Genomic DNA, 26,552 nt, shown 5'->3' on the forward strand with positions numbered 1-26,552 from the left:
ACATTTGGTACTTAGAGCTTTGAGTTCCTCTTTGATGCTTTTGCCTGTCGCTTCGTCTGGCTGTCGGCAATCAACATGCCCCTTCTTGAGTTGCTCTCTAAGAAATACTTCTTTTTGAACGACTGCTCGGAGATTCGCTTCTGTTTCGAGGAGGTTTCTGGAAGAACTCCGTTCTCCGTCATTCGCACTTGCGCAGAAATCAATATATCGATATCGTTGAAGGGCTCCTATTTCTCTACTTCGTTCGAGGCGGATTTCCTTCCAGGTCAGTTCACCATCAACAGGATACTTGAGTCTGTATTGATCATCCTGTTTTTGGAAGCGGTTTATGAGAGAAGACAAAGACATATTTGGTGTTGAGGATGGAAAGAAGTCGTCTGCAGTTCATCTTGATGTTACCCCCTAAAAGTTAATTATGACTCCCATATTTGCTCAGTCCTTTCCGATCTCAAAGCGGGTAGCATGTATCTGAGTTTTTTTGATATTCAAACTTCAAACTTCAGAATTAGAGATACATATAATCCATGGATGTCCTTGATATCTTAGTGCCTATAGTGTTCCCCGGAACCTTTGGAAGGGTAGCCCCGGCTCTTACATAAGCACGGATATCTAGGCGCTTTTTGGCGTTGAGCTTCGTTTTTTCCTCTCATCTACTTCTGTACCATCTCAATCTCAATCTATACCATCTTTAAGTGAGTCCAACCCTTCGAGCTGTGAATTCCAGTGTGCATTGTTGCTCGTCTGCCAGATTCCCTAGGGCTACCTGTGGAAAGACTCGAGCCCCTGGAGAGTCTGGGAGCTTCAATGTGGAGCCTCAGGCAGAAAGAGCACGTGTGGTCTTTATGGGCAACCCAACAAGCTAACCCCAATGTAGCCCGGCAACCGAGTTCACCCGCTCCGCCCTGCCCCTCACCATGTTCTGCCGACTGAGGTCAATAACCCCACCTTCTTCCCTCTTCTCTTCTTCTCTCTTCAATTGCACTTCTTTCCACCCCGCTGCCCGATCTTTTGCTTCATCATCCGCAGCCATGTCTAACACCACCGCCTACTTCGACGTGCAGTACCAGCCCGCTGGCCAGCCTGCCCGTAAGTTCCTTCTTCCTTTCTACGCTGGAGGGGTAAAACTCTCTCTGCCCCTCCAAGCCTCACCCCTTTGCTGCCTGAGAATTTCAGCCACCAATTCCATTCGGCATCCAGGCTGAGATCCTCTTACGCTATTGTTTATGTGAATTGATACTGACTCTCTCATTAGCCATTACTGGACGCATCAACTTCAACCTCTTCGAGGCCGATGTCCCCAAGACCGCCCGCAACTTCCGCGAGCTCTGCAATGCCCCCGAGGGCCAGGGCTACAAGGGCTCTTCTTTCCACCGTGTGATCCCCCAGTTCATGCTCCAGGGTGGTGACTTCACCCGCGGCAACGTGAGTTTTACCCCGACGGTAGTTGGTGAAATGCAATTGGCTGACCCGTGACTTCAATAGGGTACCGGTGGTCGTTCCATCTACGGCGAGAAGTTCCCCGATGAGAACTTCAAGTACAAGCACACCAAGCCCGGTCTCCTCTCCATGGCCAACGCTGGCCCCAACACGTAAGTCACACGTTGTCGACAATGCTGAAGCAAAATTAACATTTCCCCCTTTTTAGCAACGGCTCCCAGTTCTTCATCACCACCGTTGTCACCTCGTGGCTCGATGGAAAGCACGTCGTTTTCGGCGAGGTCGCTGACAAGGAGTCCATGGAAGTCGTTAAGGCCATCGAGGCTCTCGGCAGCTCCTCCGGCTCTATCCGCTCCAACGTCAAGCCCACCATCGTCGGCTGCGGTGGCCAGTAAACAGCTCAATTGGGAGGTTTAATTGGAGGTTCGGAGCCTGGAAGTCTTTCTTTTTCCAAGGACTTAGTCCTATCCCTGTTCACGCCGTGCATGGGAACTAGCCAAGGTGGCTTCCCCATTTGCGCACTGTAATCTAGAGTGTCCACTGAACTAGTCATACATGCATTTGTATTACAGGGAACCGATCTTCAACTTATAAACCTGTGTAGACTACTGAATGTACTGTAAGCTAAATTCCCCAAAGTAATGAACTAACCAGAACCCAGAGACATGTAGTTCGGTAGTGATCCACCCCAAATCACGAAATCGATCACCGAAATGACTCTACAAGAATAGAAATCCCCATAGCATTTAATTTTTCCACGTGTCCGAGCGGTATCGCGGGCTGGACTACATCATCGGTACCCCGCGTGGGATGCAGTTTTTTTTTTCTGGGAAAGGTTTACATTTCCTATAGAAACATGCACGATTGATGATTTCTTCTTAAACGGGGGAAAATACAATTTTCTAAGAGAGCCGTACCTTCTCGCCTTCAAAATCTATATGCATGTTTACTGTGTCCTCCATACATCTTTTCACATCCCATCTTTATGTAGCCTACATCATTAAGCCACCATTTTCAATCAACTACAACCCGAGACACTCAAAATGGGCAAGAGAGGCAAAAATAAATAAATAAATAAAAATAAGGCCAAAGTAAGGCAAAAGCAGTAGTCAAGGCGCAAGCGAAAGAGAAGAGATATTCAGATTACCATAGCCCCCTATGAGAAGCCTTCAAAAGACCCAAGCCAAGCATCCATACATATACGCTACCCGTGCGCGCAGAAACAGGAAAGTTTAGACAAAAAACCGGAAGCTAAGTCTGACCTGGTAACGATTGCCGTCTTCAATTTTGAACCGTGGAGTAATCTTCCTAGAAGGTACTCGGCCACCAAAAATACGGAGTAGAATTGCTAGAAGTACTAGAGTCAAATGAATGATAATCGGGAGAGGAGGTTGATTGCAGTCCTAACGCCTGATGGTACTCTAGGCCGTTGGCAGTCTTCATGCGTGCCACCCGGAAACCAAAAGATGACGCGCGGAGAAGCACGCCTATAACGAACCCCTGCAAGGGTCCATGCCATGTTCGATCCGTGTTCACCTCTAAGGAGAACCAATACTGTCATGGTGGACTTGTACAATGGCTTGTCTTCTTTCTTTTTAGGGACGGTGTTGGGCCGGCGGGAGATTGTGTATTATACCACGAATCACACGGTCATAGCCGCACTGTCTATTGACGTGATTAGATACTGTAAAAGGGAAGGTGTGTAGCCAGACTTATACTAGGTGAGAACGCCGGTGGCCGTAATAAACTACGGTTTCGACTTGCAGAATTCTGAGACTTGGTGGGAGGATGGCGGAATGTGAGCTGTTTAATCGTATTGCTGGGCATAACTACAAGCCTGTAGCCATTGATGTTGTCGTGTTATTGATGTCAGTAAGATCCATGATGGATGATCAACGTCGATTGAGATTCAACAGTTGACGACACCGAGTGGAGAGGGCGCAAGAAGAAAGAAAGGAAAAGAGAAGAGAAGGAAACACGATCTAAAGCATGTGGGAGCATGGAACCTGCGACCCTGAGATCGTGGATTGAACAGATTCTCTCATATTGTACGCCGTTAAGAAGACAAAAGCAAAAATGACCAGGGTATCTCAATAACTCTCATCTCGAATTGCCTTCACCCCCGGTTCGACCCTTTGATCACACCCTCCAACAGCTCGCGGATCTGACTGCATCCATCAATTCCTACCGCCAACATCGTCTCCATATACGTAGAGTGAACCTTAGCCTCCGTGCTTAGCACTGAGACCTTCATCGTCTCCTCGTCATCATCATCCATGTGGTTCTCGCCTACGGGCACAACCGTCGTCGTTCCAATCGTCAGTGATGGGAGTTCCTGTTCTTCTGGCAGAGACAGGTCTAGAAGCGGGTCCAGCTCGTCGTGTCTTGGATCCCGTGGTGTAGAGGCGCTACCACTCATGCCGGCAGTACAGCCACAAAGCAGACCAGGCATGGGAATACCTGCGTCAACGAGAGCCAAAGTACAGGCATTGATTGCCGCGGCGAGCAGAGAGCCATCGGCAGAGAGGACGGAGACGTGGATGCTGATTGTGCTGTGTGGGTAGAGATATGTGTGTAGGTGCGACTGGAAAGCAGCGCGGAGAGTTGTAGCAATGCGTGACGATTGTCTGTAGCCGTATTAGTATGACTTGTATGCTAATGGCTCCTGTCCCGACATTGGTGGTTCCAAGTAGCCATTTTGCCAACAGTGTCTGATATAGAGATAGCAAGTATACTTACTTGTCACTTCCGGCGGCCCTCCGTTTGCGATCCACGCCGGCGAACCCGGCGACATTGACGTCCACCTCGACGACGGCGCTACCGCTGCCTGCGCCGCCACCTCCTTCACCTCGGCGACCCTCGGCCGGTCCGTGAACGGAGCACATGATTGATGTGTTGCCCATCGACAGGTATGAAGAACCGGAGCTGGCGGGGTTGGTGGAAATCTGGGCTTGGAGCAGGCGGAGCTCGTTCCAGCGACGGCCGTCAAGGCGCAGCCTCGTGAGAGGATATGTGGTCGAAGTGTCGAGAGGCATCTTCTCTGCGGGCCCCTTGAGCTTTCAGGGAAGCAGTTTTTCCAAGTGAAAAGAGGTATGCGTTGGGAAGGAATGAAGCTCTAGTCTTGGATACTGTGGAGGCACGGTTATTAGCTAGATATCCTGGGTTCAAATATGAGAGCTATACAGGCAAATACCCAACTCACATTTGCTTGATTGTGTATGCAAAAGATCAATTCCACCTCAATTGAAGTGTCGACTGTCATTCGGCCACTTTTTTTCTGGTTCCCTTGATATCACGTGATACAAAGTGGGACCTGCTCTATGAGCATTTCATGTCAACTCAACTTTGACCTTCCATCATCAATTTTTGTAATGGTTTAAGTAATTTACAAGTCGGAATATCAGTTCTCTTATTCAATATCTTTCGCTCAAGCTCACTTTGCCAGGAAATCCACATCTTTGTCCGGTGGCCGCTATCCGCGACTGTATCGGAGCTGCTTCGCGACAGCCTGCTACTGTATTACGACCTTGACTTGCGCGACTCTTCGGCTCGCACTCTGGGTCGACTAATATGCAGAAAATATGGCTGGAAATAACCATCCAGTTGAGCTGATTTCTATCGACTCAGATGATGATTTGGAGGTGATACACTATTCAACTCCTGCGAGCAGTATGTGATCCTTCGCGACGCGCTTTTCATGCAGCTAACATCTTTTCAGATCGGGGTACTGCGAAGCCTCAAAATGCAACGCCAATCAAGTCGGAGACTACGCGCACTCCCACTGGGCCATCAAGTGTGGTGAAACCCCAACCCGTGGATAGCGACTCCGACAATTTCAACGATGGCGAGACGGCCTACAAGAAATTTAAGGACCGAAAATCCCTGAAGCGCAGGCAGAGCGCTGCGGCTACTCGCAAAACGAAAGTTCCCAGGAACGATGCAGACGCGATCGTTGGTCGAGTGAAGCCAGAGCGACCAAAGCCTGTCCAGAAGCGGCCACTAAAGCAATATGGCGAGGTTTCCTCTGAAGATGAACTCTTAGAAGACGCATTGCCTGGCTATCTCAAAACTCGCCGTACTCAGTTTGATCGCAAACATGAGCGTTTGCAAGATCTCGGTCTGAAATTGCCACCATCCTATGATGATGTCGATTTCTCCGACGATGAACGCCTCGAAGAACTTCAAGAACGGCCTGTCTTCTTGAACACCGAGCCGAAGCAGGAATACAAAGACATCCAACTTCCATATTCTCTTGGGATCATTCCCGCACCAATTGCCCAGTGGCTTCGCCAGTACCAAGTGGAAGGTGCTGCGTTTCTTCACGAGCTTTTTGTGTATCAAAAGGGTGGTGTCCTCGGAGATGATATGGGTCTCGGCAAGACCATCCAGGTGATTGCTTTCTTGACCGCCGCCTACGGGAAAACAGGCGATGAACGGGATGCCAAGCGCATGCGAAAGATGCGGAGATCTGACGACAGTGCGTGGTACCCACGTACCCTCATCGTTTGTCCCGGAACACTGATTTCCAACTGGAAGGCCGAGTTTGCACGATGGGGATGGTGGCATGTTGACAGCTACCATGGCGAAAATAAGGACATCGCCCTCCATGCAGCCAAGTCTGGACGGGTAGAAATTTTGATCACTACCTACACCACCTACATGAATAACAAGGGCTCAATCAACATGATTGACTGGGACTGCGTGATTGCAGATGAGTGCCACAAAATTAAGGAACGCAAGTCGGAAACCACCCAGTCTATGAATGAGATTAACGCGCTGTGTCGTATCGGTCTCACCGGCACTGCAATTCAAAACAAATACGAGGAGCTATGGACTCTTCTTAACTGGACCAACCCTGGGATGCTAGGACCAGTCTCCACCTGGAAGGCCCAGATCTGCGAGCCGTTAAAGATTGGACAATCACACGACGCAACCCTGAGTGAGCTCAGCAGAGCCCGAAAAACGGCTAAGAAGCTGGTTGAGAACCTGCTTCCCCAGTTTTTCATCAGAAGGATGAAGACACTGATAGCAGATCAGCTGCCTAAAAAGAGCGATCGTGTCGTCTTCTGTCCTCTGACTGAGACCCAGGCCGAAGCTTACGAGAATTTCCTTGACAGCGATATCGTTGAATATATCAAGAATTCTACGCAGCCGTGCGACTGCGATTCGGGAAAGAAAGCTGGATGGTGTTGCTACAAGCATATTCCATTCAGAGATCCTCCTGCATGGCAATCTTATGTCTTCCCCGCCATTACTGTTCTTCAAAAGCTCAGTAACCACCTGGCTATTCTAATCCCCCAAGGGGCAGATCCAAAAGAAAAGCAGGAGAAGGACAAAGCCATGTTGGAACTTGCACTCCCCACCAAGTGGGAAGACCTGTACCGCTCGCGGGACTCAATTGTGAATTATGCAAACCCTGAGTTTTGCGGGAAGTGGAAGGTTCTTCGGAAACTGTTGAAATGGTGGCATTCCAACGGGGATAAGGTCCTCATATTCTCACATAGCGTGCGCCTCCTGAAGATGTTACAGATGCTGTTTCACCACACGAGTTATAATGTTAGCTACCTAGATGGGTCGATGAGTTACGATGAGCGAGCAAAGGCCGTTGACGAGTTCAACTCTGACACCAGGCAGTTTGTCTTCCTCATATCGACCAAAGCCGGTGGCGTCGGTCTCAACATCACATCGGCGAACAAGGTTGTAGTGGTCGATCCAAATTGGAATCCCGCATATGACCTGCAAGCCCAAGATCGTGCCTACCGTATAGGCCAACACCGTGATGTCGAGGTTTTCCGACTCATATCTGCCGGTACGATCGAAGAGATTGTCTACGCTCGCCAGATTTACAAACAGCAGCAAGCAAACATCGGTTACAATGCCAGTTCGGAGCGCCGCTACTTCAAAGGCGTGCAAGAAAAGAAGGATCAAAAGGGTGAGATTTTTGGTCTACGCAATTTCTTCGGGTATCAGAACAACAACATCGTGCTGCGCGACATTGTCAACAGAACCAACGTCGCCGAAAGTCGAGCAGGCGTCCAAGTTGTTGACGTGGATTTGAAAGCTGAAGAAGAGGCCCACGACTTCACAGAACGACCTATGAAAGCGGAAGAAGAGGCAATGAGCCAACTGGCTACAATGATCTGCGCGAGTGACGAAGAGAAACCGAAGCCATCGACCTCATCCTCAACAAACCTGCCTACGCCCCACAAGCACGATCCTGTCCAGGCAATCCTCGCTGGTGCAGGTGTTGAATATACCCACCTGAACAACGAAGTCATCGGGTCTTCGCGCGTCGAAGAGGATCTGAGTCGTCGCGCTAAGCTTGCGCCTGATGATACTACCGGTGATCGGCAAGTGTTCATGTCCTCCCAACCTGTTTCTGATAAAGCCAAGGAACCTGCGCGGTTCAAGTATCATCCCCCTGAGGATGTGAGGCGGCGCCAGTTTTGCAGCATGGCGAGGCACTTTGGATATGCTGATGCTACGGAGTTTGCGCTTGTTGTTGAAAGTATGACGCAAGAGCAGAGGAGGGCTTGTCTTGATACTTGGTATCGGGAGAGGAGGGAGCTTCTGCTTTCGAGGGATGAAGAGGGCGTTAAGCATGAAGCTCCTGGTGAGCAGGACGTCAAAAATGAGAATGTCAAAGGGGAAGAGCATATCAAAGATGAGCAGATCTATTTTTGAGTGGTCTCTGGGTTTTATTATTATTTTTTATTTCTTGATACCCCCTCAGTTTGATGCGAAACTCTTGAATGATAAATATTGAATTATTCTCTTCGAAATTGACAAGCTCGCAAATGATGGCCCTTAGAGTCCCTCTAGAAGGCAGACATAGCAGTAATCAAGTAGACGCTGTGTAAGATCAAAGTAAAAACCAACGCCCCGATTCCGATCCCGCAAACAAGCCAGAAGAAACTAAAGCCAAGCCAAAGTCCACAAAGCCGGCAGATGAGGATACTTCTCCTGCCACTCAGCCAGAATCTCCGGAACCTTCTCATCAAAGCTTTGACGCGCAGGGCCAGTCCCATTCTCCCAGCCACTAGATCCATGAACCCGATGCTCAGCAACAGCAGCCTCATTCAAGCGATTCGCCAGATCCAGAATCGCCTTTCCACCCGTCAAAGCCTCCTCATGGTTATCCTTGATATCGACATTGAAAACATGCACGGGATGATTAAGCGCGGAGCCCTTATTCATCAAATCATCAACAACAGCATCCCAGCACCGTTCCTCGCACGTAATAATCACATCGACAACGCCGCCCTCCGTCCCAATGGCGCCTTTGTCGCCTTTGGAGAGATGGTCGACACGCGGCATGCCAGGAACCCAGTCCTGGAAGCGCTCAGGACCCCATTTCAGGTTGCGGTTGCGGTCGAGCATGTTCAGGATGCCGTTGCTGCGATATAGCCGCTCGTCCTTGCTGTGCAGTTCCTCGTACATCTGATTGTAGGAGGTTGTGTTGAAGCTGTAGACGTTTGGCTGGGTGATTGATGGGCCTGGGAGCCGGACGAGGGAGCCTGTGCCGAAGGAGATGACTGGGAAGGCGGTTGGCGCGCCGGAGAGTTGGAGGTGGGCTTCCATTGAGCGGTTGTTGTTGGATGCGCAGACTGTGCAGAACTTCAGCTTGTAGGAGTCTGTCGTGCCGGCTTCGTCGGCTGGCTTGACTTCTTCTAGGGCTGTCGTTGCCATTTCGATGGTTTCTGGCGGTGGTGGGGGAGGTGGTGGTGGTTGGGGAGTTGAAGTGCCCGAGTTTGGGCGGCGGGGATCATATGCCATCTTTTTTGGAGGTACTATAATAGAGGGTGTAGAATAGAGATAGACTATATGGGTGCTTTCAAGTTGTTTCTAGGGGGGTTTCTTTCTTGGTGGGTATTCAGGGAGGTTTCAAGTTGAGTTTACAATTTCCTGTTGACTATCAGAGGCAGTTAGCGACTGATCTTAATAGATTGATTCCAAAAGTGTGGTGGGAGTGAGGTGATTCAGAAAGATGAAAAGCGTATAATGAGTTTATCCGCATAGCAAAAGCTCAGACAGCTCCAATAAAAGGGTTCATCAGGTAATTAAGGCGAGGTGAGATAGCAACATGACTTACCTTATTATTGAAATGTATTGGGGCCGGAGCCCTGAGGAGGAAGAAAGAATGAAGGTTTTGCAGAACTTCCGCGTTTTAGTGCTCGGCTGAGGAGCTATCCACCGCCATATGTTCCGCTTCTGTAAGTGGAATGATGTGTTGCTGATCTAATATTCTGCCCGTCAAATATGTCGTCTACGCAATCACTTGGAACTGTTATCTCTTCCTCTCTGCCTTATTTGTTTTATGTTCTCTTTCACTTCGGACGGCCTTGATATCTTTACAATACCCTCAACATGGCTGCAACTGCAGCTATCAAGCCCGCCCTTGTCGTGGTGGACATGCAAGAAGACTTCTGCCCCCCGGTAGGTCTAGATCTACCCTATAGCAATACTCTACATCCTAAGAAACGCCTAATCATACTAACGTAACCAGAATGGCTCATTGGCCGTCCAAGGAGGCAGAGAGATATCATCAACAATCAACGCCCTCCTCTCAAAACCAGGATTCATAACCCGAGTCCTAACCCAAGATTACCACCCAAGGAACCACATCTCCTTCGCCAGCAACCACGCAGAACCAAACAACAAGCCCTTCATATCAAGCATCACAATGCAAAACCCAGCCCCAGGAAAACAATCAGAAACCAAACCCCAACAGCTCTGGCCAATCCATTGCGTGGCGGATACACCCGGCGCAACGATAATCCCAGAAATCGACACATCCAAGGCTGATCTGGTTGTCCAGAAGGGTAAGCACCCACAGATTGAGATGTACTCTGTCTTTGCGGATGCCTTTGGGAATCGTGATCTCAGTATCAACGCCCAGTCTGTTAGCTTGGATGTTGCGGCGGCTCTGAGGGAAAAGGGTGTTACGGATGTTTTTGTTGTTGGTCTTGCTGGGGACTATTGTGTTAAGTATACTGCTGTCGATGCTGTTAAGGCTGGGTTTCGGAGTTGGGTTGTTGAGGAGGCTACTAGGTGTGTTGTGCCTGATGGCTGGGGTGCTGTGAAGGGCGAGTTGGAGGCTGCGGGCGTTTCAGTAATTTCTATAATGGATCCGATTATCCACGGTATATAGGGCACTTGAGGGGTGGATGTCTTTTCCGGTTCTATGTCTTGTGATGGTCTATCTAGAGATTGTGGGATAGCCTTGATATCTACTGGTGCTGTTTGACATCACAACTCGTTCATTTTGACACAGAGCTGACCTTCTGGTCAGTAATAATTCATGGAACCTCAGTTGGGCTTCCCAGTAGCTGCATGTATTCAACTTTGAAACCCACAGATCCTTAAGTGGAATAAGGGGTTGCGTATCAAATCACGCGGCATGTTCGCTGGCTCATACACCTTTCACATCTGCTCCCTCGTATGATCTATATGCTATATGGTGAACCCGAGGTACTCGAAAAGAGGCGAAAAAGGAGAGACCAAAGTAGGGTTTATACAGCGGCGTTCTCTCATCTCCGCCTTCCTCTTCGTCAACCTCCTTAGTTCTCACTTCAGTTTCCAAGTCTCGCTTCCTTCTCAATCGATGCTTTGTGTGTGTTTCCATGAACTTCAACTGGTACATCATCAGATCTTGTAGAGTACTTAGATATAAGTCTAGCTAATAGCTCCTTCCGTTCGCTCTCTGAATCCTAAAGATATCGAGCTTTCAGCATTAACTAGGTATTGTTGTAAATAAATTGCCACGGTGGATCAGTGGATTCCCGGGACGATCGACGGCAGGGACGCCTCATACTCCGTTGGGCGGTGACGTCGCAAGGGGGAGTTCCAACAAACTCAACGTTCAACATATTCAGTTTTTGACCGGGTTGGGCTAGGACTACCAGTCACAATGCCACATTTCACAGAGCCGTCAACACCGGCCGCTACAATCACCACGCTCGACGAAAAACTAACAGACGCCGATACAACAGCACCGGCGCGTTTCCTCCACGACCACCACTTGACCTCTGAAACTCTACCTTTCTGGCTGGTGAATCTACCCCGGTCGCGATGGACGGCAGAATGTCCTGAGTTTTTGCGCGATCAGCCACCGAAGAACATACAATGTCTCTCGATGCCGGATGACCACTATACTCGACAGAACTGGGGGGAAGTGAAGGAGATAATCAGTGAGCCTACCTGCTCGCGGCCATATTGCTGTTCAAGGCTAACTACTGCCAGGAACCAACCGGATCGATCGGTTCCAGCGTGTCCCGAGCGACCTCCGCAAGTACCTAGAATACACCGCGCAAATCAAAGCCGAATACTCCTCGGTCATGAGATTCGTGGTCAAAGAACGACTACACTGGGGTGACGGCAACACAGAAGACCTCAAGCCCCGAGGCGACCTCTTCGAATACGACGGTATGGCATATACTGTAGAGATGGAAGGGGGAAAACGGTTTGGTGTTGAAAGCAAGGAAGACTGATAACTTGACAGACGACATTCGAATCCTCTACAACGACTGGCCCTATGGCGTCGACACGGATATCATCCATCTGGTAGTATGGACCAAATTCGAGCTGGAGGATGACCCTGCGACCGGTGACTTGACGCCACACGCGCGCAAGGCCATAGAGAGGTATGTGCAGCGCACGTTTTGTTCGCGAGTACCGGCCGACCAGGTATGTCAGCTTCAATACGAATACGATGGGAACTGGGGACTGATGGGGGGAGTTTCAGGTTGTCTGGTTTAGAAATTGGAAGTCGCTCAAGTCGGTTCATGCGGTTGAACACTTCCACGTCATGCTTCATCGTCCCGATATGGCATTTGTGAGGGAGATCACCCGGGGAGATGTGCCGCTGATCGAACGGGTGTGAGGAGTTTGGTGGGGAAGAGAAGGAGGAGAGTTTGCATATGCAGAATACTTGGCCTGCAGTTAGACACGGCATCGAAGCCAAGAAAATGCCCCTCAAAGAGTAGAGAGAGTAAGGTTAGTGTTGAGTAGATGCAAAGCAAAATAGACTGGTTGGGAGAAAAGACGTCACACGAGGCTAATACTTCTGGTCTCTTTTTTTCTTTTCTTTCATTTATTTTACCTCCGAGTAGCTCTTCCGGTCCTCCCGCCACAAGTCAGGTGTCTAGAAATCTGCTTTCTTTTCTTCACATCTTCAATAACTTATATGCAAAACTTCTTGAAAGCAGACGTCCGAGTTGGGATCTACTCGTCCGCACGCAGACATGCCGGTCCCGCATCTCCGCCGTTCTTCCCTCGCCAGTAAGTTCGTCCCGCCGTTCTCCCTTTCAACACATAAACATCAAACCACAAATAATGTCTACTGACGCCGAGCTAGGTAGATCATCTATGGATGATTCCCCGGCAAGCGGGGAGGACGAGGTGGTCGAGCCCGACCAGGGAAATGGTGCGTACAATCCCACCGCAACAGCGCAAAACTGACTCGAACGCCTCAGTGCTGTCGCACATCATCTCTCAGCTGCGACCCGGCGCCGACTTGAGTCGCGTCGTCTTGCCGACCTTCATCTTGGAGCCCCGATCCATGCTGGAGCGAATCACCAAGTACGTCCACAACCAAAACACCCCGTTAGCTATGTCGACGTGCTAATCTGACCGCGAACAGCTTCATGGCCCATCCCGAAACTCTTCTTCCCATGTCGACGATTGATGATCCGGTCGAGCGCTTTGTTTCCGTGGTCAAATTTTACCTGAGTGGATGGCACATTAAACCACCGTACGTCATCCGTGATCTAGCTGGGGGACATGTTCTGATGGCTTTATAGAGGCGTGAAGAAACCACTGAACCCGATCCTTGGAGAGACCTTTACTTGTTACTGGGATTATCCCGATGGAACCCGCGGTTACTACATTTCCGAGCAGACATCCCACCACCCGCCCAAGTCGAGCTATTTCTTTGCGGCGCCGGAGCATAATATACGCATTGATGGAACCCTGAAGCCCCGGAGTAGGTTCCTGGGCAACTCGGCTGCCAGTCTGATGGAGGGAATTGCCATTCTGCGGCTGTTGAACCACGGCGAGAACAAAGAAAAGGGCGAGAGATAGTGAGCTGAATCTCGGCTGTTCAAGTATTGAAACTAACACTCCTAGTATCCTGACTCAACCCAATATGTATGCGCGCGGCATCCTTTTCGGCAAGATGAAGTATGAGCTCGGCGATCACAGCTATGTCCGTTGTCCCGAAAACCACCTCGTGGCCGATATCGAGTTTAAGACGAAGGGTTATTTCTCCGGCACATATAACGCTATTGGTGGAACGATTAAGAACGAGCAAACTGGTGAGGTGCTTTATGAATTGTCGGGTTTATGGAATGGAGAGATGCATATCAAGGATGCTCGCGTATGCATATATCTCAACGAATATACTTGGTCCTGGCACTGACTGAAGCAGACCCATAAGAAAGACCTTTTGTTCGATGCGCTGCACGCAAAGCATACGAAGCCTTTGGCACGTCCACTCGAGGAGCAAGGCGAGCGGGAATCGCAGCGCCTGTGGTACGACACAGTCCAAGCGCTTGTCGCTCGCAACCACGAAGCCGCCACAGACGAAAAAACCAAGATCGAAGATCGTCAGCGAGATGAAGCTGCCAAGCGTGCTGACGAAGGAATCGACTGGCGTCCCAGACTATTCCGTCCCGTCCAGGGTGGACCTGGTGGTCCTGATGAAGGCGAGGAAGATCTCGACTGGATCATCAATGCCGAAGTGTAAGTCCCACGCGGAAAAGCTTCGATCCCTACTGACTGCTCAGCGATATGCGCGATCCCAAACTGGCCACCAAACAGATCCTAGCCATCGCACCCATCGTCCAAGGTCAGAAACAGTCATCCCAATTCCAAATCCCGCCACACCATTCCCGCGCTTCGGACTATCGCGACATGCCCCAAGCGACCACAGACAGCTAATACCACCCGTACCCAGGCCCTCCCGCCACCCCAAGTGACGCAAATGAAGCGACAGTCCAACGGACAGACACACAAACGTCAGACGTGGATGAATTTGTAGACGCCCAGGAAACCAACTAAGCCAGGCCCCCCTCCGCCTCCAACTGGATCCATCCCGTCCTTCCAATATCAAATCACTCCCCGACTTACTCTAAACTTCTCTCACTCTGCCACCTCAACCTTCGCAGACTACCAGCACAAACCGAACTCGAGGCGGCCAGCGATACGCTTGTCCTTGACTAATTTCCTCCTTGCCCCTCTGATGTTTCAACACAGCGTTTCCGGCCACCATACCGCTCCCATTGCTGGATACCCGATTTGTTTAATTTAAACCCCAAAAGAAAAACAGGAATTATTGTCAGAAATGAAATTATTATACAAACAATGGGTGTAGTATAGTTTAGCGTAACGAGCGTCACTTTCCACAGAAGACTTCATGGCCATATACGTGGAAGGTCTTCTGTCATAGATCTTAATCTCAAGGTTCATATGTTATTCATTCCTCACTACTGTACAGGGATATCACAAGAAAGGCAGATAGATAAATGCCAAACACAAACAAAAATAACCCAAACGCCCGCACACAAACGCCTTTTCAGCCCTCGATGCGCCATGCTTCAAAGCTCACAACCGTCATTTGACGAGGCCAGTAAATCAAGAATACAGCTCCCCCTTATACCCAGCCCCACGCTCAAGCTCCCTACGCCGATTAGGACGCGGAATAGCCCCGGCAGAACCAGTATAAGCAGTGCCAGAGCCAGCAACCGCAGCCGAAGCAGTAGCAACAGACCCACCTCCATCAAACTCCTCCCTCTCCTCCTCAGCAAGCAACATCTGCTCTTCAATCTCCTTCTCCGTATCCTCCCTGAGACCCAAAATATCAGGCGGAATAAAACTCATCTGCACACTCGGCGCGCCCTGGATATACCGCAACTGCTCATGAACAGCCTCAACAAGCCCAGCAAGATAAGGACGGGGATTCTTATTCTCAAGTTTCCTCAGTTCCGACAGGGGCGGGAAAAGCGAGAAATCAGGACCAAAGTGATTCCGGAACGCAACCGAATCCGGGATCGTCGGGTCCAGTATCTTGTCAGCCTCAAGCAGGATCGATGTCTCATGTGCCCACGCTCGCGATACATTGCGCGGTGTGTAGCCGCCGCCTCCAACGACGAGAAGCGGTAACCCGAACGTCTTCGTGAACGCGACGCAGGCGCCGTGCGCGCGCACGTTCAGGTTGAAACAGCCGAGTCTGTCACAGCCTAGACTATCAGCGCCGCATTGGAGGACGATCGCGCCGGGACGGTAGGTAGCGATGCAGGCGCCGATGACTTCGTGGTAGAGCTGGATGTAGGAGTCGTCGTCAATGCCGTCGTTGAGGGGGACGTTGATTGAATGGTGGGCGCCTGGGTTGAGGGGGTGGGAGGGCCCTGTATCGTCTAGGGCGCCAGTGCCCGGGAAGAAGTTGTCTTTGTCGTATTTGTGGAAGGAGACTGTGAGCACGCGGTCGGTTGACCAGAAGGCTTGCTCGACGCCGTCGCCGTGGTGGACGTCAATGTCGATGTACATGACGCGCGGGTGGTGGCGGAGGAGTTGGAGGATTCCCAGGACGATGTCGTTTACGTAGCAGAAGCCCGATGCTTCTGCTTTTTTGGCGTGGTGAAGGCCGCCGGACCAGTTGATTGCGATTTCGGATTGGTTGTTGCATAGTTTGCGGGCGGCGTCGACTGTGCCGCCTGCGTAGAGGGAGCAGTAGTTGTATAGGCCGTCGAAGATCGGGCAGTCGTCGCCGAAGTTGAAGCGGATTACGTTGTCGCTTTGTTCGGGCCGGTCGATGTCGCCTGGCATTACTTGTCGCAGGAAGTCGAGGTAGTCTGCTTCGTGGAAGTCGGCCATTTCTTCATAGGTTGCTGCGCGCGCGAGGTACAAGTCCATTGCGTGGTGCATGCCGTAGGCCATGACTAGTTGTTTGGTGAGGGTGAGGCGCCATGGCTTCATCGGGTGGGATTGGCCGAAGTGGTGTGCCTCGACGGCTGGATTGGCGTGCCATGATACGCGGTAGCCTTGTGGGCGGGCGACTCGGTAGTTTTGGTGCTCGGCCGTGGACTTTTGGTCGATGGTGAGGGTGGGCGCGGAGGGCGGCGCGTACTCTTGGACCACGGAGGGGCGAGCCATTTAGGCTGGAAGGGATGGCAAAAGAATCAAGAGGACAAAGGTATCAATAAAGGTGTGAGCTGCAGCTCATGCTCATTTTTGGGATTGAAGGAATGGAGTTCGGAGTTGAGATTGAGGACCGCTTTGAGATGCTGACTAAGGCGATCTGGGCCAGGGCGTCCAGGGCGCATGCATGTGTAGCAATATAAATGTCTGACTAGTAACTACCGAGTACATATACTTCGTCGCGAGTGCAATGGATGCATATATTGTTTAGTATTGGCTATCTGATCTACAATAGGCATCCTAATATGTGTGCCCAGTGCTAAATGCTACATAGCTATCAACATCCTACATGCCTAGCTATTGTCCCAGCTCGAGACGAGGCAAACTACCCCGCCTGAATTGCTGCCGAAGCTGATCCCCCCGAGGTGTTTCTAAGTCGTCAACTTGCTAGTAGTTGTGAGACACCGGTTAAGCGGCATCTCAGAGCTCGGAGCATTCTCTGTCCTTCGCAGATACCACCCTCTCGCGGAACAATCGGCTTCTGGAAATACGGCTCAACTTCACCGAGTAAATCCCGAGTCTCAACTGCAGTATCCTGGAGTCAAACGTTATAGGTGGGGTTACCAATACCGGTATCGGCCATGTGGAGAGTGCGCATCATCGAGAGCAGAACTGCCGAAAGGGGTTCGAAGGTGGAGAAGGAATGATGGAAAAGCTTGTCACACGTGTGATATATAAGACTTACCGTCGTCGAATCCTGAAATCTGCTCTCACAGTTTCAGACATATCCATATCAAGAAACCATGGCTTTCCCATCAGCAGCAACCAACCTGCGAAAGACCCTCCAAGACCCAAATGGGTTCATCGTAGCCCCAGGAGTCTACGATGGCATGTCAGCACGTCTAGCACTGGCAGCCGGCTTCGACGCACTGTACATGGTATGCGCCATACCTCACACCCACACCCACCCACAGAAGCCAAGCCAGCCAAGCTAACAAAGTGCACCACAGACAGGCGCAGGAACAGCAGCCTCAGTCCACGGCCAAGCAGACCTAGCAATCTGCACACTAAATGACATGCGCGCCAACGCCGAAATGATAGCGAACCTGTCGCCACGCACACCACTAATCGCCGACGCGGACACCGGGTACGGCGGACCGATAATGGTAGCACGCACAACAGAGCAATACGCCCGGTCCGGCGTAGCAGCCTTCCACATCGAAGACCAGGTGCAGACCAAGCGCTGCGGCCACTTATCCGGCAAGCAGTTGGTCGACACGGCAACATACATAACCCGCATCCGGGCAGCAGTGCAGGCGCGCCACCGACTCGGCAGTGATATTGTTGTCATTGCGCGGACGGATGCGTTGCAGCAGTACGGGTATGAAGAGAGTGTAGCGCGACTGCGGGCGGCGCGGGATGCGGGTGCGGATGTGGGATTCCTCGAGGGGATTTCATCGCGGGAGATGGCGAAGCAGGCTGTGAGGGATCTGGCGCCTTGGCCTTTGGTGTTGAATATGGTTGAGCATGGGGCCACGCCTTCGATTTCTGCGAGGGAGGCCAAGGAGATTGGGTTCCGGATTATTATCTTTCCGTTTGCCACGCTTGGCCCGGCGCTTGTGGCTATGCGTGAGGGCCTGGCGAAGTTGAGGGAGGATGGGTTGCCGGGGTTGAGTGAGGAAATTACGCCGCAGATGTTGTTCCGGGTTTGTGGGTTGGATGAGAGTCTGAAGTTGGATGCGGAGGCTGGCGGCGAGGCGTTCCAGGGTGGCGTTGACTTGGGTCAATGATAGGAATAGATCCACATATTCAGGAACCCTTTACAAGAACCCTTTCCAGGGACACCTTCCCAGGGACACCTTCCATAGGGAGGTGTACCGCGTATTTCGTACTTGTGTCAGATTCATGTTGCCTGGTCAGGAGGTGATCTGGTCTGTAAATAGTAACTACCCGTATTCTATTTATGATCAAGCCACGTTCATATATAGAACAGATAGTACAGAGTAGTTATAGAACACACTAATTATAATTTTTTTCATATATTTGAAGATCTAAATGAATCATTAAATCATCCATGGATATTGCAACGGTTAACTGCATTTAATTTCCCAGCGCCAATAAGAGAAGTGAAGATCTTGGCCGAACCTTGGATGTCTCCCGTGTAAACCCTTGGTTCTGTTTATTTACCGCGGTTTTCTGCACTCGCAGGTTTAGAGTCATCTTAGCCCTGGAAAGGATCCAAGGACTGTACCTGCAGCAAATCTGCCAGGGACGAGCGGGTTCCTGCACGATTAAGCCCTAATGTTTCAGGAAACGCCCGTTGCCACCAACCTAGAGGGTATTGTGTACACCGGTTCTTGCCAAGAACCGCACAACAAATATTACCTGGGCAAACCTGGGCGCCTAAATTTTCAGATCATGGTGCTCGGTACGGTAGACTCCATTGCACATGAAACGACTCACATCTCGTCAAGCGCTGGCGAATTTAAAGGCCTGGATTGAAGTGGAGGGCCGGGTTATGTGCCACTATGGAGACGGATGGAGACAAATCCCCCGGCAAGAGCGTACCGGTGGAAGACTCGTCATGTCGGTGGAGCAGGGCTTGGGCGCTATTTTGGTTACTTACGACGTATTGTGGTGCCTTACGTTGTACCTGTAGAAGGGGCCATACTAGGGGCAGGACAGTAGGGGCAAATCTCTGCCGTTGATCTGCGGCCAGGCCTTGTTTGTGCACATCCGTGGATACGATTGACAGGGACAGTGCTGTATGGTATGGTACTTGAGTTATAATTTACTACCGTTTAGTTTCTCCATACATTTATCATTTGGGCGTGAATGATACTGACATTGAACCGTGTGTATAGTTCATGTCCACGTCGGTGGTGAGCTGTCTCCATATTTAAGATTGGGCTTCGTAAGACTGAGATCCTTACTGCGGATTGTCCCGATTGGCCTGTGGGGGCAAGCGATGGAAAATTGGACTTGGCTACAGGCTAAGTGTGTATATTGGGCTCTACTGCACGTACGGAGTATACGTTGGCATCCAGCATTCCGATAGACACGTGTTTGACATAATCTACACATACTTACATCTACACAATGTCAATATACATATCAACATCGTGTAGAATATCAATATACAATGTCGAATATACTCCTACTGTATACTACTCGTAACCCCTTAGACAGCCAAGTACCAAGTACACAAAGCCAGAGTCTGGACCGCTGGCTAACCAATCATATGATGGTAAATCTCCACCCTGGCTCCACAAACTCAGGTACACACCAATCATCATACAGCAGCCCCTGATTTTGGTGTAAGGTTCACAGCCGTTTGTGTGTTATACAATAAGACCGCCTCCCCCCCTCCCCAATCCACTTTCCTTCTTCCCATCTCTCACACACACATTCATTTGATTTGAATTTTCATCTTGTAGAGCGTCTTTTCTCGCTCAAGTCACTCATTACAATATGCACTTCTCCAACTCTATGCTGTTGATGACGGCGCTGACCGCTGGGTCGGCTGTCGCTCGTCTTCACGGCCACGACCGTCGTCACGCTCACCCCAAGCTCGACATCGATGTCCTCGACGTCGAGGCTGAGGCCCCTGCTGTGACCCCCTCCCCCGAGGTTGAGAAGCGTGGTGTTGGTTCTGAGGTCTTCGCTACCATCGACGGCCAGCTCGTCTCCTGGATCAACGAGTGGTCCGGTGCCCAGTCCTCCGAGTCTTCCGCCGAGGCCACTACTACTCCCGCTTCCATCGCATCCCCCGCCAGCGAGGCCCTCGTCGAGGCCACCTCCGAGGCCGCCTCCACCGTCAGCCCGACCCCCGTTGCCTCCAGCTCTGCCTCGTCCGGCTCCAGCAACTGGGCCAGCTACCCCTCCAACGGCGAGTACTCACGCTCCGGCTTCGGTTCCTCCACCGCCAGCAAGCGTGTCGGCAGCCTCGACTGGGACTACATCGGCAACATCGGCTCCCCCTGGGGTAGCAACATAATCCGCGTCGAGGAGGACGTCGCCAGCGAGTACAAGCACGTCATCCGCTTCGAGAACGACAACGCCAAGGCCTGGACCGTCGTCATGTGGAACTCGTACGGTCCCAGCGGTGGCCTGAACGGTTTCTGGTCCCCCAACTCTGCTCTCAGCTTCACCGTCGAGCCCGGCCACAGCATCTTCGTCGCCATCGATGACGACTCCCAGGGTGGATGGGGTGCCTCCGAGGGCGAGGGTCTGCCTACCAACTTCGTCGGCGAGTATGCCTCCACCTGGGGTGAATTCGACATGAGCAACTCCCAGAACGACGGCTACTCCGGCTGGGATGTTTCCTGCATCATCGCCCAGCTCGCCAACTTGGAAATCGCCGGTATGCAGATTTGCAACCACGCCGGTGAGAAGTGTTCCTCCATCACCAAGGGTGCCGGTGCCACCGTCAACGCCTACACCTCTGCCGACCAGGGCAAGACGGACAAGGCTGTCGCCCAGTCCGCCGGCCCCGTCCGTCTCGTCGTCAATCTCGGCTGGAGTTCTTAAACAGCCACAATTTTCAGCCATCTAGATCTCCCAGGACAGTTTTGATTATTCTTGCGCAAATGGTTCAACGCTGAAGGTGTACTTGTCGGTTTACATGTGTGCGTGCGCGGGTCGCTTGTCTCTCCAACTATTCCTGGCCACACATTTTTCATCTTCGGGCTGCTCCTCTACGGATACCCTTTTTTTTTTCTTTTTTCTTTTCCGTTAGAGGGGCGCATACATATCTTTGCGGTCACAATTTGCGCTTTTTGTCTTCTTCTCTGTACATATACCATTTGATTTGAGAGTTGATATCACTTTTTTTCTGTCCATTCCATCCACCAGAGTAGATTGCACTGCAGAACATGTACCCTCCAACATATCTCATTGTTTTGATTTGATATCAAGCCAATATGCTGTACTTCGTACTATATTAACCTCATGTAACTGTTTGGTTCAAGCGATCCACCCAATCCAGTCACTCGGAACCATAGTTTCATCCTGCAGGATTCAACGCCCAAACACCAGTTCGTCCACACAACTGAAACGAACCCCTCCTCCAGTAGATCCAATGCCAAGTCAAACATACCCTAGAGTTGATGTGCATATGCCCCCCTCGGCGTCTACGTCTGACTTTGCGTACAAGGCCGAACTAAAAGATATCCATGTTCGTCATGGGATTTGCATATTGTCCGATGGAATCTAAATATGGTTAAACCTTAAGTTGAAAGAAGTATAGAAATATAGAAACTCAATGTTTGACTGAATTTCTGCAGACATTGCGCATGAATAAGACTGAGATGGGGGGAATGTTAGATCGGGTTAGGGCTTGGGAGGAATGCCGGGATATATTGTAGACAAAGGTTATATCTATCTATCCTTTGTTTTCATCTTCTAACATGGTTCCTGGATATTAGAAACTGAACCCGATGCTTACATATCTCTTTGAAGAAAACAAAGGAAACATCACACGTTTCAAGTAGAAAGACCAGGTCTACTGACCCAGATTTTGATTCCATGTGAAAGAACGAGCAAAACGCCTTCACCTTCATTCTCGCACTTAGCAAAAAGGACAAAACGACAGAATGCAATGTTATCGTACAATCTTCACTTCCACCCGGTCTAAAAATAGAAAAAAATAACATCGATCCGCCAACATGAAAGAGAAGAGACGAGCGGGCACGCTGAAAATGTTTATCGACAAACTAACCTCAAGATTCTTACAACGCGCCTAGGAAGTCCGCCGCAGACCCAGGATCAAGGTGAGTGACTTCACCCTCGACCTCGTCATCTTCTTCTTCAGCATGACCACCCCCAGAGAAGGAAAGTAACCCAACATGAACCATATACCCAACCAGCGCAGCCGTACCAGCCACAGCGGCAACAATAGAAACAAGCATATCCTTGTTACTAGAATCAGCATACTCTGCCAGAAGATGTTTCTGCACAGGCGAAAAATCCCCATCAGACTGAACAGCCTGCTTCAACCGTCTATTCTGACGAATCTCACGCAAGAAGGGGGTGTTATCAGCCAGTGTACTGAGGAGCGTACTCCCAACAGCAGCAACAGAAACACGCTCAGGAGCCCGCCACGGCAACTTCGCAAGCTCTGCCTCAGGCCCAACAGAAACGGGCTGGAAAGCATGCTCGATCTTCACATCCACATCGCCGAAACAGCGACTCCGCATGCGCTCCGTATAAGCCGTCACCTGCGGCGCCTTGGCGCGCATCGCATCGCGCAACCAGGGGAAGTTAAGCTCGGGCACTAGCGCGAGCGCCAAATATCCCAGCGCGATACAGTCCAGACTAGACGGGTTACCGGATTGATCCGGGAGCAGGTAAGATTTGCGGGCGAGCATTGCTTCGAGGGGTTCAAAGAACTCAGCTGTCAGGGCCTCGAGGCGGAATTGGTTATGTTGGGCTGTGCGGCCGAGGAGTTTGGTGACTGTTTCGCGGGGTTGCTGAATGAAGTTTTTGGGAATTTGGCCGGAGGCTACTGCGGCGGAGTGTTCGCGTTTGCGTTGTTCTTCCATTGCTTGGAGGTCTAGGGAGGACAGGCCTAGGTATTCCGTGCGGGATTTTGCGGAGCCGTGGAGCTTTGGGGGAAGGATCCATTGGTTTGGCCATTGGAGGAGGGCGCCATAGGCTGGGCTTGTGTTGTTGTAGTAGTTTTGGCTGGTTACGTATAGGGAGAGGTCGAGGAGGGGTTGGCCGCGGGATTCGATGAAGGAGGAGAACCTGGTTAACGTATTAGTTTTGTGTTTGGATATAGAGTGTAGGGTAGGAGGGGTGCGCACGCAACACTGTCGGCGTGTTCGATATCGCCTAGGTTCTCATCCAGGTTCCATGCTCCCTCAGAGTATTGGCGGAGGTAATCCACGATATTGCGGAACCGGCTCACCCAGGTTGATCCATTTTGGAGAGCGGGGAGCTCACCTATTCGGTAGGCAGTATTGTTAGCTGTCGGGGCGAGGTATTTTTTTGTCGATACGTCACTTACCGGTTGGGGACACGGAGGGATCGCTGCTCGCAATCAGCTCCCACGAATCCTTGGGGAGGACTTCAGAACAGTATGCGATTGCGGCCAGACATTGCGCGTCAATTGACGGCAGGGAAAAGGCTGGGCCCCATACATGCAGTTGTAGTACCATGGTGGCTTTGCGCTTGGAGGAGAAGGCCCGGCCGTGATTGATTTGGGCGGGCGGTCACGTGTGTTTACCCGTTTCTATATAAAGAGTTGACCGAGGCTTCACACTGTACACCATCTTGAGCATATCTACTGCTATCTGTCTATTTTGATACTATTATAAGGATATGGTGTTTCTGCTCTCCTAAGCTCTGTTCTTGGCTCTAGTTTTCTGTACAGTACCAAGCCAGAAGTCGTCTCCCTCCCGAATCACAAAATATGACATGGTTTAGTCAGTTCCAGCTCCTTAACCTTGGGACAAGTGGCTGTATGTGCTTATGGGCTAGGCAGCCATCACAATACCATTTGTCCGCAAGTATATGCATCAAGCAATGATAATCAACTCAGTACTTCCTATTTTGAAAAATATCAAATCAAAACCATTGATATGAAACAAGGTCTTGGAAGATAGCGAGATAGCGAATCGGATGTTTCTTACACAGGAAGAGCATTTGCCAGATCGGCCAGAAACCTAAAGTATATTTGGCCCGACTAGGTAGGTACCAAAGCTCACTCAGCCCGGCAGTGTACATGTACACAGACAGTGCACTGTCCACAAGTAAGTCGGATTAGCACGAAGTACATGTATAGTATTACGAAATAGGAGGCTATGTAGAGCCTTGGAGCCTCAATATTGAGCCTTAGCACAGCCTGGCTGAAAAGTATGACGCCACGCCCCCTACTGACTGATCCTTTTCCGGGGCTCTCGGGTAACAGGGTGGTCTGAGACATGATCCTCGGCTTCTTCGATGCGTATATACTGTACTAAAAGAGAGCCCGATAAGAGCGATATACCAAATGACCTCATAGGGCGTAACACGTGGCTATGTGCCAGGTCAGCTGGAGTATTGACATCCACGGATCCCCTGAAAGTCAAAGTTGCCTGGATGTCAAAAGGTGAAGGGCCTTGCCGCCGAAAGCTTACTTCTGAAACAAATCAAGTGTACGCTCGATACTATACATCCATGGATACAAAGATCATCACAGTTGAGGGGTACAGGGATTGATTGGATATAGATTAACTCGATTCATGCAGAATCAGTGAGGGGCTAACGGCTACGAATCCCTGCAAGTCGAGAGGTCATGGTCAAGTTTTCTTGGAAGAAGCAGCTCGACCGAGCCACATTATTGGTAGGAACAAAGTACCAGAGCTGGACCCAGCTACCCGGATCTCCTATTCGCAATAGTCTCATCTCCAGTATGTGTAGGAGGCCTAAACCAGGCCAAATCCCGGAGATGCGCTCGGACGGGCCCAAACTCGTATCTCGCTTTCGTTCTTTCCTTTTGCTTTTTTTCTTGGCCATTTAGCCATTATTTTATTTATTCATTTTACTGTGATATGTGTCTGCCTTTTCTTAGGCAGGTACATATGCTGTAGCTCCGTGTAGGACGTACTAGTGCTAGTAGTTCTGCATGCAATATGCTAGATAGTCCGTCCGGGTTTCATGCAATATAATCCAATCAATCCCGGACATGCCACAGTAAGCGTACATGCAAAATGCACGCATCATACTCCGTACTAGTAACGGGCTCGATGTCAGATCGGTGCCACCTCCGCTTTAGATCAAAATGGGCTTTTTTTATCGGCTCAATCTACATCCCTGCCCTGTTCTCTTACTGACTTGCGTCCCACTACCGCGACACCCGCCAGCCTGTCATCCCCGCTAGCGTTACTAGTCATGGTCAGATCGATGATGGGTGAAACGGGTAGGTGTTTCACCCAGATTTGTTTATGCAGGACATACCACCTGTCAGAAATAAGGGGAAATGAATAAATAAATAGAAGAAAAAAGACAAATTGCTCTGTTGGGTATACTAGGTCTATGATACATGCCGGTGATTCAGATTGCGGGCCAGATGCAGAGAGAAAAGAAGAAAAAAAAAGACGGATAGGAACAGGATTAAAAGGACGTTCGGAAACAGCCACGACCAGTCATCGCGACACATGAAAGAAAGAAAAGGTAAAAAGAGAAAAAGAGCTGAACATCCGATCGATGACGCATAGACGGGACGATCGCAGTGCCGCTAATCCTGACAGGGGGCTGTCCAATTGAGATGCATATTTCTCCGCATCTGCGCGTCATGCTCGACCGAACAGCTGAAACAAAACCCCGCACAGGGAGGAGGGAATCAACAAAGCAAGAAATAGAAAAAGGCTATTGATGCAAGTTGGGAGTTTAGCGCCGGCGCCAGTCTCCATAGCGAACGAGGATGCTGATAAAAAAGCGAGAAGTGAAACCGAAGGTGGGGAATGGCCCCAGAATGAGAAAGAAGTGTTGTAGTCCGAGGGTTGGGACAAGTTTCCCGCCCTCGCGCGCATAGCCATGCCAAGATGCGAAACGACTGGGAAGCTAGCGCTCTTTGTGTGATGTATATGCGAGACGGAAACTTGTGGGACTTTGGAATTAGGTGTTCAATGTCCGAGTTGAAAAATAGAGTCGAAACTGGGTCGAGGTCGAAGTCGTGATATCCATGCCGAGGGGAGTCCAGGTCGTGAGCGCATGTGTATGCGCCAGGGTCATGAGGTTCGTTGAAGTAGGACTGTTTATTTCGGCAAAGGAGGCAGAGGGCCCTTGGGAGGAGGGCCGGGGCATGGAGGGAACTGAGTAGAGCCGACGGAAGGCATTGTGAAGGGAGATATAGGTAGTGGTAGGAGTGGTTGTAGTAGTGGTAGTAGCAGTGATGTGTGCTAGTGTAGAGAGCAGAATACTTAACGTATAGCTTTGAAGTTGAAGGAAGAAAAAAAATAAGTTTACCGGAGCACGCGGATTCTTATAGTCGATCC

The 26,552-nt window shown here is 50.5% G+C and overlaps 11 protein-coding genes across 11 annotated transcripts; 7 read left to right on the forward strand and 4 right to left on the reverse strand.

Annotated features, from left to right (window-relative positions):
* Window positions 1-1,028: 1,028 nt before the first annotated feature.
* cyp4 (peptidyl-prolyl cis-trans isomerase) lies at window positions 1,029-1,832 on the forward strand (the record flags this gene model as incomplete). The annotated part of the gene is made up of 4 exons (XM_022626288.1): window positions 1,029-1,086; window positions 1,253-1,422; window positions 1,483-1,589; window positions 1,646-1,832. 4 exons carry the CDS (start codon window positions 1,029-1,031, stop codon window positions 1,830-1,832), a joined length of 522 nt encoding a protein of 173 aa, XP_022493891.1.
* A 1,721-nt stretch (window positions 1,833-3,553) lies between these two features.
* Window positions 3,554-4,472, reverse strand: PENARI_c001G11772 (exosome non-catalytic core subunit SKI6; the record flags this gene model as incomplete). Its single annotated transcript, XM_022627054.1, has 2 exons — window positions 3,554-4,064; window positions 4,177-4,472. The coding sequence occupies 2 exons, from the start codon at window positions 4,470-4,472 to the stop codon at window positions 3,554-3,556; spliced, it is 807 nt and encodes a 268-aa protein (XP_022493260.1).
* Window positions 4,473-5,018: 546 nt separating this feature from the next.
* On the forward strand, window positions 5,019-8,121 carry PENARI_c001G09453 (putative DNA excision repair protein (Rad26L); the record flags this gene model as incomplete). The annotated part of the gene is made up of 2 exons (XM_022626874.1): window positions 5,019-5,106; window positions 5,156-8,121. 2 exons carry the CDS (start codon window positions 5,019-5,021, stop codon window positions 8,119-8,121), a joined length of 3,054 nt encoding a protein of 1,017 aa, XP_022493251.1.
* Window positions 8,122-8,352: 231 nt separating this feature from the next.
* ssuA (RNA polymerase II subunit A C-terminal domain phosphatase) lies at window positions 8,353-9,213 on the reverse strand (the record flags this gene model as incomplete). The annotated part of the gene is made up of 1 exon (XM_022626619.1): window positions 8,353-9,213. The coding sequence occupies one exon, from the start codon at window positions 9,211-9,213 to the stop codon at window positions 8,353-8,355; it is 861 nt and encodes a 286-aa protein (XP_022493571.1).
* Window positions 9,214-9,804: 591 nt separating this feature from the next.
* PENARI_c001G03222 (nicotinamidase) lies at window positions 9,805-10,588 on the forward strand (the record flags this gene model as incomplete). Its single annotated transcript, XM_022626366.1, has 2 exons — window positions 9,805-9,873; window positions 9,944-10,588. The coding sequence occupies 2 exons, from the start codon at window positions 9,805-9,807 to the stop codon at window positions 10,586-10,588; spliced, it is 714 nt and encodes a 237-aa protein (XP_022493666.1).
* A 759-nt stretch (window positions 10,589-11,347) lies between these two features.
* PENARI_c001G10366 (GIG1 family protein) lies at window positions 11,348-12,319 on the forward strand (the record flags this gene model as incomplete). Its single annotated transcript, XM_022626941.1, has 4 exons — window positions 11,348-11,627; window positions 11,680-11,862; window positions 11,939-12,123; window positions 12,182-12,319. 4 exons carry the CDS (start codon window positions 11,348-11,350, stop codon window positions 12,317-12,319), a joined length of 786 nt encoding a protein of 261 aa, XP_022493159.1.
* A 452-nt stretch (window positions 12,320-12,771) lies between these two features.
* Window positions 12,772-14,496, forward strand: PENARI_c001G10470 (OSBP family protein; the record flags this gene model as incomplete). The annotated part of the gene is made up of 8 exons (XM_022626948.1): window positions 12,772-12,862; window positions 12,912-13,017; window positions 13,079-13,189; window positions 13,239-13,517; window positions 13,564-13,813; window positions 13,865-14,178; window positions 14,223-14,284; window positions 14,393-14,496. The coding sequence occupies 8 exons, from the start codon at window positions 12,772-12,774 to the stop codon at window positions 14,494-14,496; spliced, it is 1,317 nt and encodes a 438-aa protein (XP_022493809.1).
* A 573-nt stretch (window positions 14,497-15,069) lies between these two features.
* Window positions 15,070-16,587, reverse strand: hosA (histone deacetylase HOS2; the record flags this gene model as incomplete). Its single annotated transcript, XM_022626916.1, has 1 exon — window positions 15,070-16,587. The coding sequence occupies one exon, from the start codon at window positions 16,585-16,587 to the stop codon at window positions 15,070-15,072; it is 1,518 nt and encodes a 505-aa protein (XP_022493496.1).
* A 788-nt stretch (window positions 16,588-17,375) lies between these two features.
* On the forward strand, window positions 17,376-18,362 carry PENARI_c001G01198 (isocitrate lyase/PEP mutase family protein; the record flags this gene model as incomplete). The annotated part of the gene is made up of 2 exons (XM_022626216.1): window positions 17,376-17,510; window positions 17,583-18,362. 2 exons carry the CDS (start codon window positions 17,376-17,378, stop codon window positions 18,360-18,362), a joined length of 915 nt encoding a protein of 304 aa, XP_022493727.1.
* Window positions 18,363-20,043: 1,681 nt separating this feature from the next.
* On the forward strand, window positions 20,044-21,102 carry aspf4 (allergen Asp F4; the record flags this gene model as incomplete). Its single annotated transcript, XM_022626654.1, has 1 exon — window positions 20,044-21,102. One exon carries the CDS (start codon window positions 20,044-20,046, stop codon window positions 21,100-21,102), a length of 1,059 nt encoding a protein of 352 aa, XP_022493858.1.
* A 1,199-nt stretch (window positions 21,103-22,301) lies between these two features.
* Window positions 22,302-23,732, reverse strand: PENARI_c001G04434 (glutathione S-transferase family protein; the record flags this gene model as incomplete). Its single annotated transcript, XM_022626465.1, has 3 exons — window positions 22,302-23,319; window positions 23,379-23,517; window positions 23,582-23,732. The coding sequence occupies 3 exons, from the start codon at window positions 23,730-23,732 to the stop codon at window positions 22,302-22,304; spliced, it is 1,308 nt and encodes a 435-aa protein (XP_022493073.1).
* Window positions 23,733-26,552: the final 2,820 nt, after the last annotated feature.

The sequence above is a fragment of the Penicillium arizonense genome (genome assembly GCF_001773325.1).
Source record: "Penicillium arizonense strain CBS 141311 chromosome Unknown PENARI_contig001, whole genome shotgun sequence".
In the NCBI taxonomy this organism is placed as follows: domain Eukaryota; kingdom Fungi; phylum Ascomycota; class Eurotiomycetes; order Eurotiales; family Aspergillaceae; genus Penicillium; species Penicillium arizonense.